The 11,305-nt window shown below is 46.0% G+C and overlaps 1 protein-coding gene across 1 annotated transcript; it reads left to right on the top strand.

Annotated features, from left to right (window-relative positions):
* Positions 1-6,940: 6,940 nt before the first annotated feature.
* On the top strand, positions 6,941-10,251 carry LOC125554176 (zinc transporter 9-like). The gene is made up of 3 exons (XM_048717771.1): positions 6,941-7,614; positions 7,787-7,936; positions 9,772-10,251. The coding sequence occupies exons 1-3, from the start codon at positions 7,021-7,023 to the stop codon at positions 10,075-10,077; spliced, it is 1,050 nt and encodes a 349-aa protein (XP_048573728.1). The 5' UTR covers positions 6,941-7,020; the 3' UTR covers positions 10,078-10,251.
* Positions 10,252-11,305: the final 1,054 nt, after the last annotated feature.

Below are 11,305 nucleotides of genomic sequence, written 5' to 3'. Positions count from 1 at the left end.
CAAAAAGTCTCGAATAATATGAGCTAAGTCATCACAGAGACTCACTGGAAATTTGATCACCCCCATAGCATAGGTTGGTAACACTAACACATGAAGCACCAATTTAGTCAAGGTTTCCTCGCCCGCACCAAAGAAATATTTCTCAGTCCAATCAGCCCCTCATTTAAAAAAAATTGTCTTTAATAAACTAAAATGTGCCCACTTTCATACGCCCCTCAGGAATGGGGAGGCAAAAATATTTATCATCAAAGTTATTAGCAGCTACCTCGATAATAACCATAACTGAAACATGATCCTCAATGCTGCATTTTATTACCTAACAAGATCAAACACTTGTGAGGGCTCAACTGCTAGCCCTACCCTACTTATGCCTTGCCAGAAATTGCTTAATAAGCAAGGCTTGACCAAGGAGGCTTTACAGAAGAATAAACTGTCACATGCAAAGAACAAATGAGATACCCTCGACACTTTCCTAGTAGTTTTGAAGTCACGTAGACCACTTGGCTATAGCATCATTCAGTAGAATAGACAAAGCAACAGTTGACAAAAAATAGATAAGGCGAGAGAGTCTCACCTTGCATAAAGCCTCAGGTTGGAGTGAAGGGATCCACGAGTCTTGACCACTGTGATGCCCCGAGACCGATGCGCCAGGTGTCTTCCAGTTATGCGCATTGTTGCCATGTCATTCGCTTGCATGTTGCATCTTGTCATATCATCATGTGCATTGCATCATCATGTTTTCAAAACTTGCATCCGTCTGGGTTTCCCCAGTTCCTTCCGTTGTCCGTTCTGAGCCCAGACACACTTGCACGCGCCCGCGGCACGTCCGAAATATTATTTTATAAGTGGCTGGAAAATGTTCTCGGAATGGGATGAAAGTTGGCGTGCAGTCTTGTTATAGTGTAGGTAGACTGCCTATCAAATTTCATCGCGTTCGGAGTTCATTTGATGCCCCAACGGATAACTATAGCGACAATATAGCCGGTCATACGTCGGACGCTTTCGGTCTCCGAAGACTGTGGCCGGGTTTTCCCCCTCTTTCCTCCCTAGACCATCTACACAGTCCGCTATCAACCGCCAGGCCCCGAAACCCCTCCTTGCACAGTGCATCGACCCCCTCGCGTGCGCGTCTGAAAGCTGCCCCGAACCCGACCTGGACAGTTGTCACCGTTGGACTCAGATCATCCCCAAACATCTACAAAACATCTCCGTTTTTATTTTTGGGCTCTCTAGCCTATTTATCTCGAGCGTCCGATCTAAATCAGAGGGTCCTTTTGGCCCCTAGTCTAGCTGCCCTACCTATTTAAACAGTCAAACCCTAGCCTATCATGTCCCATCCACCAAATCCCCTCACCCACCGTCGCCACTCTCTTCATCGGGATCCAACCCGCAGCCAGTTTCTCCCTCCCTCGTTTCTTCCACCAGTCCAACCGCATCCACCCAAATCAAATCATGTCTTCCTTGATTTCCCAACCCAATCACCCACAGCCTCGCTCGATCCAGATCGAGGGAATCGTCCCCAAGCACTGATGGCTCCAACCACTCCCTCCAACCAGCGCCTACCTCCTCATCCCCGTGCCGCAACAACGGAGCAGGAGCCCTTGTGCCCGAGCCTCGCCGACCCTGCAGGCCGCGCCCTCCGGTGACCCCACCGCCGGCGGCCACGACCAGGACCGGCCTCATCCCGCTCCTCTCCTCCTGTTTTTCCCTCTCTCTCTCACGGTGGTCCTCTCTCTCTCTCCTTCCCAGGAACGAGAAGGAGCTCGCCCAAGCTCCATGGCACCACTGCCGTTGTCCAGCTTCGTCTGGTGACCTCCGAGGAGCGCTACCCACCGGAGCTGCTCGAGCTCGCCTCGCCCCTGTGCCTCAAGTCTCGCGTCGTCGCCGCCTTGCTCCGTCCTCTCTGTCCTCCCGCTGTTGAGCAGCACCCGAGCTCGTGGATGCCCAACGCTTGAGGCCTCCTGCCTCCCTGATGCTCGTTGCCGAGCACCAGTGCTCCAAGGCCGTCCCCTCTGCAGCTCCTCGTCGCCTCCCTCACCTCTCAGTGTGACTAGGAGGGGTTCCCGATCCCCGTCCGGTGCTCCTCCAATGAGCACCGCCTGCCTTTCCCAGTCACGCGCCCCTGCTCCCTTTCTCCTCCTCGTTGTTGGTTCCGCTCGCGCCGGAGCACGCGAGCAGCCGCATCTCGACCCCACGACCAAGCCGCCGCCCTGGAGCTTCTCCGCTGTCGGCGCCCTCCTCCAGCGCCTCCGCGCCTCTCTGCTACCCCGTTCCCGCGCGCGCCATGGCGCCCTCCAGCTGCGTCGTGCCCGTCGACCACCGTCGCTCCGGCCGTCTTCGCCAGAGTACCACCAAGAAGACGGGCCCCTGTGAGCCATGGCCGCCTTCCTCCTTTGCACCTGGCCTCGACTGGAGTCGCCCCTGTCAGAAACCAGCACGACCACGAGGCTGCCCTCTCCTTCCCCCTGCATAGGAGCTCGCAACTACCACCATCGCCTCCTTGCTGTTGGCATCCCGAGGCCCCTTGTGTTGTTTTGTGTTGGACGTCAAGGCCGGCAAGATCGACTACAACGACGCCAAGTTCCACCACCGGCAAGATCCGGCCTCATTTAAACTTGTCTAGATAGGTAGTTTTCATATGCTTCACATCTTGCCATGTTAATCAACATTTAATATTGTTGGGTACATAAACGAGATCGAACTAAATAAGTCATGTGGTGTTCCGTCAATATGCAACTCGTTGCATATTGAGCTCCACTTAATTTGTAGTGTTTTTTGTTGCACTTTGCCATGCCATGCCTCATTAAACCGGACATGCATCATACTTGGTTGTGCATCATGCCATGTTTATGTGATGGTTGTTTAATATGTTGCTTGCTTCTTTCCGGGTAGCTTCTCTCGTTAGCTTCGGTTCCATTCCGGAGTTGTGAGGATTCGTTCGACTACGTCTGTTTGTCTTCTTCATGGACTCGTTCTTCTTCCTTGCGGGATCTCAGGCAAGATGACCATACCCTCGAAATCACTTCTATCTTTGCTTGCTAGTTGATCGCTCTATCGCTATGTCGCGCTACCTACCACTTGTTATATCATGCCTCCCATATTGCCATGTCAAGTCTCTAACCCACCTTTCCTAGCAACCCGTTGTTTGGCTATGTTACCGCTTTTGCTCAGCCCCTCTTATAGCGTTGCTAGTTGCAGGTGAAGATGAAGTTTGTTCCATGTTGGAACATGGATATGTTGGGATATCACAATATCTCTTATTTTAATTAATGCATCTATATACTTGGTAAAGGGTGGAAGGCTCGGCCGTATGCCTAGTGTTTTGTTCCACTCTTGCTGCCCTAGTTTCCGTCATACCGGTGTTATGTTCCTTGATTTTGCGTTCCTCACGCGGTTGGGTGTTATGGGAACCCCTTGACAGTTCGCTTTGAATAAAACTCCTCCAGCAAGGCCCAACCTTGGTTTTACCATTTGCCACCTAAGCCTTTTCCCTTGGGTTCTGCAGACTCAAGGGTCATCTTTATTTTAACCCTCGGGTCAGTGCTCCTCTGAGTGTTGGTCCAACCTGGCGATGTCTGGCGCCCCCTGGGCAACCAGGGTTTATGCCAACCCGACGGTGTGCCCTAAGAACGAGATATGTGCGACTCCTATCGGGATTTGTCAGCACATCGGGCGGCTTTGCTGGTCTTGTTTTATCATTGTCGAAATGTCTTGTAACCGAGATTCCGAGACTGATCGGGTCTTTCCGAGAGAAGGAATATCCTTCGTTGACCGTGAGAGCTTGTGATGGGCTAAGTTGGGACACCCCTGCAGGGTATAAACTTTCGAGAGCCGTGCCCGCGGTTATGTGGCAGATGGGAATTTGGTAATATCTGGTTGTAGAGAACTTGACACTTAGCTTAATTAAAATGCATCAACCGCGTGTGTACCCGTGATGGTCTCTTCTTGGCGCAGTCCGGGAAGTGAACATGGTTCTTGTGTTATGATTGTGCGTAAGTAGTTTCAGGATCACTTCTTGATCACTTCTAGCTTACGACTGTTGCGTTGCTTCTCTTCTCGCTCTTATTTGCGTATGTTAGCTACCATATATGCTTTGTGCTTGCTGCAGCTCCACCTGATTACCCTATCCTACCCATGAGCTTAAATAGTCTTGATCTCGCGGGTGTGAGATTGCTGAGTCCTCGTGGCTCACAGATACTTCCAAATAGTTGCAGGTGCCGATGATACCAGTGCAGGTGACGCAACCCAAGCTCGAGTGGGAGCTTGATGAAGATGTGGATCGTTGTTTTGTTTCGTTTCCTGTTGATCAGTAGTGGAGCCCAGTTGGGACGATTGGGGATCTAGCATTTGGGGTTGTCTTCTTTTATTTTGGTTCCGTAGTCGGACCTTGATTGTATTCTGGATGATGTATGTTTATCTTGTTATATGTGTGAAGTGGCGATTGTAAGCCAACTCTTTATCCCTTTCTTATTCAGTACATGGGATTGTGTTAAGATTACCCCTCTTGCGTCAAACCTACCATGCGGCTATGCCTCTAAGTCGTGCCCCGACACGTGGGAGATATAGCCGCATTGTGGGTGTTACAACCACTAAACTGAATAGCATACTTTACCTATGAAACATAGGTCATGATCCATTAAGTCCAACAAGAAGAGAAGCCCAATGGCTAAAACATGTCTCTCCAAAACTTTGGCTTCTCTAACAAGGAATTATATTTTCAATCATGTATCTGTAACCATATTTCCCTTCTTATCTTAGCGATGCCCTTATGACGTTTTTATTTCTTAGCAACTATGTACTGTAATAATGACACATTTCTGTTTTAAGACCTAACATGTCAAATAAAATGCTTCAAAATATACAATTTAGTTTCATTCTCTATGGTACCTCAGATGATTTTGATGTGGCCCAGGTTGAAATCTATTAGCATGGGGCCCTGATGCTATGTGTCCTTCAAATCAGGATTTGCGCCCCATTGTGTAATGTGTGAGTTTTTAAAAGTCAAATTGAATCAACACATTATTTTGTTTAAAAATACTTGGAAGAAAAATAATTCACAAAAAATTATGACATGCCACCGAGTTGTAGTTAGATCAAATAAGGAAGATGGCAAGTTGAGTAATCCTAGGATAACGCTGACCATGTGATCATGAATTCGTTATATTACTTGCGTGTCATATATTTGTTGTATCTACTAACACAAATGCCAACTTTTTTGTGCATGTGAAGGCCAATCAATTGTCGTCAAAGAATTGACTACTCAAGCACACACAATGCCTTTTTAGTCTTTGATGAACTTTTGAAGGATTTAAGCCAATGGTAAATGTGCTTCAAATCTAACAATACTAGGTCTAGATGCTAAATGTGGTTCAGACAAGGATTTCCACCACCAACGGGTCAAGACGGTGAATGTTTTTTCGAAATAAAGCAAACATGACCCCTTGTTTCGGATACATGATTGAAAATAGATCTCTTAAAGAAACTAAAGTTAGACGCGTTGCCAGGTTCAAAATGGATAAAATGAAAGCATAAGATGAATTGAGTACTCTTATCTTAGCGCTGACCCTACAATCATTATATTGTTTTAGTCTTTCATATATGATTCCACAAAAGCGACATTTTAGCTCATCCGGGACTCGATATTGTCAAAGAAATGGCTTGAATATTGAATTCCCATACGATACTCAATGTACTTCATGTAGATTCCTATGCGGTTCACATAGCGCTAATGTGGTCCAATCAAGACTTACCCCAAAATTGTGATAGTTTTAAAACTTATCCGAGATGCAACTTCTTTTTTTACAAATATACGGTTGGAAATATAATTAGTCGTAAATATCTCAAGCAAGACGTGCTACCAAGTTTGCAACTCGATCGAGTTGACACCGCGTGAATTGAGTACTGTTATGCTATAGGGTACAGCCTATGATCATTTCAATGTTTTGCTGGTTTTATATAGTTCTTATGCCTGGTTTGAGAGTGACGACACTCTTGCTCATGTGTCGACACAATTCATGCCGTTGAGGAGATGCCTTCTCATCTGCAAATAAATTGCAATTGTCTTCTTCTTTGTACTACTACCTTGTGTTTGATATTGGTGCCTGGCATGCCAACTCTGCATATATGGCACGGCGAGGACTTGGAGCTGATAGGTGTGAACCTGTGATAACCGTGATGAGAATGTGAAAACACATGTATTATGTCATGCCATGGCTCACGGTGTCGACACCCAACATCTCAACAATATTACTTTTTTTGCTTGAACGATCCGAGATGAGATCTCGGGAAGGTGTGTCTGATGCCATATACTATTATAGTATATTACGTGTCACTGGAGACAGCGAGTTATTGGTTGCGGCGAGAGGGGCTTTGACCTGCTTCATGCATGTGTCAGGTAGAGAAAGAGAGAGAGAGAGAGAGAGAGAGAGAGAGAGAGAGAGAGGGAGGGAGAGGGAGAGAGAGAGGTAGCTATAGCATGAGTTTGAAAGATGCTCGAAGTCGACGTACAACTATCATTAACCCTTACCAGAGAAAAGTGCAAAGTGGAAGGAGAGACGGACAGGTGCTTTCTGCATGCATGGTGTACTGCTGCAGGGATCTTGGAGACAGAAATGGTGCGAGACCAACCTGAGAAAGTGCATTGATGATAATAGTTGAAGGATAAAGTGTGATTGCATATCGAAGAAAAAGTGGGATGCAGGTGAATGCAACTTTATGCACCACATTCCACATGACATATATAGGTACATATATAGATTGACAGTCAGGCGGTTCGACGCTGTGAATGTCACATGTATCTTTCGTTTGGACTTGTACTTTTGTAGTTATCGTTTTGCCCATGTTGACCATTTCTTACGAAGCTCCTCTTTACGCGATCTACTATATGATGTATGATATATGTTGACATTGATATCTCTCAATTCATTTTCCAGTTCATACCCTGATCAATCCAGTGCTATATATGCATGCCTACGTCGTCTCAGGTAGATCACCATTCTTTCGACCCCTCCGACTAAAACCATGGCTGCCAATCTCAAGCTCGCCGCCTTGTGCCTCCTCCTCGTCGTCTCCTCTCTCCCTTTGCTCGCCCGCGCCGAGTGCGAGTGCGAGGCCGGCGAGGAGGAGCACGACAAGGCGGGCGCGCTAAAGCTCAAGATCATCGCCATCTTCTGTATCCTCGTGGCCAGCGCCGCGGGTTGCGCCATCCCCTCGCTCGGCCGGAAGTTCCCGGCGCTGAGCCCGGACAAGGACCTGTTCTTCGCCATCAAGGCCTTCGCGGCGGGGGTTATTCTCGCCACGGCCTTCGTGCACATCCTCCCGGAGGCCTTCGAGCGGCTCGGCTCGCCGTGCCTCGTCGACGGGCCGTGGCAGAAGTTCCCGTTCGCCGGATTCGTCGCCATGCTCGCGGCCATCGCCACCCTTATCGTCGACACCATCGCCACGGGATACTTCCAGCGCGCGCACGCCAAGAATACATCCGCGGCCGTCGGGTACGTGGAGGCCTCCGACTCCGAGCAGGCGCACGGTGGGCACTCCCACGGCGTGTCCGCCGTCATCGCGTCGTCATTCTCCGACGACGGCGCGAAGCTCATCCGTCACCGCGTCATCTCGCAGGTGCTGATGCTGATTGATCGATGCGTCCATACTAGTTGTAACTAAATTGTGCACGCATCAAGGCTGTGTGCATATGCATACTCGACTGAGATTTAGGCTCCTATCATTAGTCAAATCACTGTCGCTGTGGACGCGAATTAATTGGTCGATTCCAATGCTTTATCTGAATTAGGTGCTGGAGCTGGGGATCATAGTGCACTCGGTAATCATCGGCATGTCTTTGGGTGCATCTGAGAATGCCAGCACGATCAAACCACTCGTGGTCGCGCTAACTTTTCATCAATTCTTCGAAGGGATAGGGCTGGGAGGATGCATCGTTCAGGTATGCATATGTTTTGTACATCAGTTCACACCAGAGAATGGTATGCATATATTCCTCGATGTGAGTCGTTCCGCTCATATACGAGTATGTGCGTACAATAATAGACAAAAATGGATTTGCTAATCTTCTGACATCCACCAAAAATGACGTGTGAATTTGAGTTCTAGAAATGTGCCATATTATTCCACACATTTCCTAAACTACGTTCATATTTCTATAACCCTAAACTTAAATACTAAACTGAAGCCTAAGCTTCTGAACTTTCTAAAATTGTCTCACCTGAACCCTAAGCTTCTGAACTTTCTAAAATTGCTTCACCTGAACCCTAGCTTGGTCTTGAATTTAGAGGTTTCAAGGAATGTGATAAAAATTCATAGGTGTCTGGAGCGAGGTGAGTTTGTAATCTGTAAAATTCCATTAAAAAACACCATGACAATATTTTTTGCGAAAAAACTACTATAACAATTTGTGTCGTGTGCAAAACTAACAAGAGAAAGAATGATTCCTTGTGCCATATTACTATCGATTAAGCTTTGCAGGTTGCCAATTACTAGCATCCCCATGTCCAGGATCTTTTTTCATTTTTTTTGTTAAATTCAAAGGTGCAAAACCACACTAAGTAACGTGGTAAAGATTAGGAGGGTCGCTTAGTCTTCAAAGGTTCTACGTAACTGAAAAATAATACATAGGTGTGTGGAGAGGTTTATATATATGTGGCAGCTGAAAAATAATCAACAAATACAATTATGTTATTTCATAGAAAAACTTACAAAGGATAATAAATCTATCTTTGTCATTTTTCACAACGCATGTATATCATTTTTGTAAGTTAATTTTTGTGGCCTATCATTTCATAGCATCCCCTGCAAACCATGATTTTAAAAATCGGTCCAAGGTTCATTTTAAAGGTTTAGGGTTTCATATAAACAGTTTCATGGTTTGGGGTTGTTAGTTAGACGAAGTCCGATAGTTCAGGGTTCAAAACTTAGAATGTTAGTTACTCCCTCTGTCCCATAATATAAGACGTTTTGCAAGCTATGTTAGGTTGCAAAAATGTCTTATATCATGGGACGAAGGGAGTATGTTGCACTGTTTCTAGATCATATGAAAATTTCTTTTTATTTTCCTGTTTTTTCTTCCAAGAATCATTGGTCGAGAGAATTACACCAAAATGGTATTTCAAGTCGCTTTAGCGTTGTGTTGGATTATGAAAATTTAATTGACCCATTTGTACATATTTTCTTGTAGTACAATCAATAAAGTTGAAATTTAAAATCACATCCTAGATGATAGAAAGAACAGAGATATTCAATATAATGTACCTTCTTGGTGGCTACTCTAGAAGCTTACCTTAATCAATTGTATAGTTTTGCATTCCACGAAATTTACACACTGCAAGAAGTTCGAGTGAATTTATATCACATGATTCACAGACAGCACAATTGTTTTTTTTTCGAAAAGGGGAGTACACCGGCCTCTGCATCGCAGGATGCACACATCCATTTTATTGAACGTGAATCAAGTTCAAGTCACCGAGTACCAGACAGTAATACAAACAAAAAGAAACACAACCACAATTGATTGTACCCAAAATTACATAGCTCATCCACATAATCTACGAGTGCCTTGCTAGTCAAATTGATTGAATAAACCATACACAACCCTTTCCAGCCGGCTGTACCTAGAGGTCACTATTGTTTTACTCTTTAATTACATTGAGAGGCAATAAACCACAATATGGCTTACCAAACATGATACTAACTTCTTGGCCCATAAAATGATGGTAGAAAATGTAGGCTAGGCAATTAATGAAATAACCTTGCTCTATCGTACAGGCTAGGTTTCGCCTCAAGTCTGTCTTGATGATGGCGCTCTTCTTCTCACTCACGCTGCCAGTTGGTGTCGTGATCGGCATCGGGATATCCTCTGCTTACGACGAAAATAGCCCTAGGGCCCTAATCGTGGAAGGACTCCTCAGCGCTGCCGCCGCTGGAATTCTGATCTACATGGCGCTCGTCGACCTTCTAGCGGAAGACTTCATGAATCCTAGGGTGCAGAACAACGGAAGGTTGCAGGTCATCATTAACATCTCCTTGCTGGTTGGGACGGGTCTCATGTCCATGCTTGCTGTATGGGCATGAGAAATCCTCCTCGGCCAAAAATAATAAATTCGTTTTGAACTTTTTTATGAGGCGAGGATTTCTCTTTTTGTTTCTTTTTGAGAGGTTTTCTGATCTGTTTCTTGATTGCTTGTAAAAGGTGTGCATATATACATCAAACTCCACACAGTGAAATATACATGTACATTTGTTTGATATTACATGTTTACAACCATCAACAGTAGCACAAAGGCATTCATGCATGAGTGTTCATACTGGCGTGAGTATGGTGCATGACAACTATGTGTCTTCTCTATACCCAGAAAGAACATTTGAATAGCGTTAAGCTGCTAAGCTTTACAACAATCAAAACACAAAACCATTTCATGCATGAGCGATCATACTGGCGTGGGTGTGGTGTGCGATGAATGCATGTGCACTTTGTACTCCAGAAGTAAAATGAATGAATAATGTTACGCTGTCAAGCTCTACCACTTTAGCATATCGAAATTATGCTTTGTTTGTATTACCAAACAATGTGTGCACCCTGTGGCAAGCGTGGTTAGCCATCTCAATCCAAATCAAAAGTAGTGTATGTACAATTATTATCCCGGTTACATCAATTAAATGTGAGACTCCCCGCGTCGAGGAAACAGCCCCGTGTCACCCAGCCCAGGGCGACTCGGGCGCTCCCATAAACGTAGCGCCACCAACCCCCTTTCCCTCCCCTCCCGCCGCGCTGCTGCCGTAGGAGGCCGTGGGCGAAGCCCGCGCGGCTGACGGCGGCCGGGCCTCTTCTCGTGGTGGGTGGTTCTCTTTCACACCCATCTCAAATAAATCGCAAAAAAAGGGACAGTCTCTAAAGAAGAACGATACATCGGCATTATCAGCAGCCCCCTCGGGGAGGACCGCCGACCCAATGAGTACTTTATGCTGAAACTTTCACGGGCTGGGTGACCCTGTGATAGTTCATGAGTTGTGCAACCTCTCGCAGGAGTGTACGTCGGTGATTCTTTGCATGGTGGGAACACATATGACGAAGTATCGTGTGGAAGGTTTGTCTGGAACTTAGAGTTTAGATCATGCGTATGGTGTGGTAGCAGCGAAAGAAGTGGTGGTTTGTGCATTTTCTAGAAGAACCATCTAGTTTTGGAACTCTGCAATTTTTCTAATATCATATTGATATGGTGGTGAAGGAGGGGAATAAGGATCCCTGGAGATTAACTTGTTAGTATGGAGAATACAATAGGAGTTTGAGGTACAAAACATG

The sequence above is a fragment of the Triticum urartu genome, chromosome 4 (genome assembly GCF_003073215.2).
Source record: "Triticum urartu cultivar G1812 chromosome 4, Tu2.1, whole genome shotgun sequence".
Classification (NCBI taxonomy): Eukaryota; Viridiplantae; Streptophyta; class Magnoliopsida; order Poales; family Poaceae; genus Triticum; species Triticum urartu.
The sequence above is the reverse complement of the archived record's forward strand: the minus strand, read 5'-3'. Positions and strand labels throughout refer to the sequence as shown.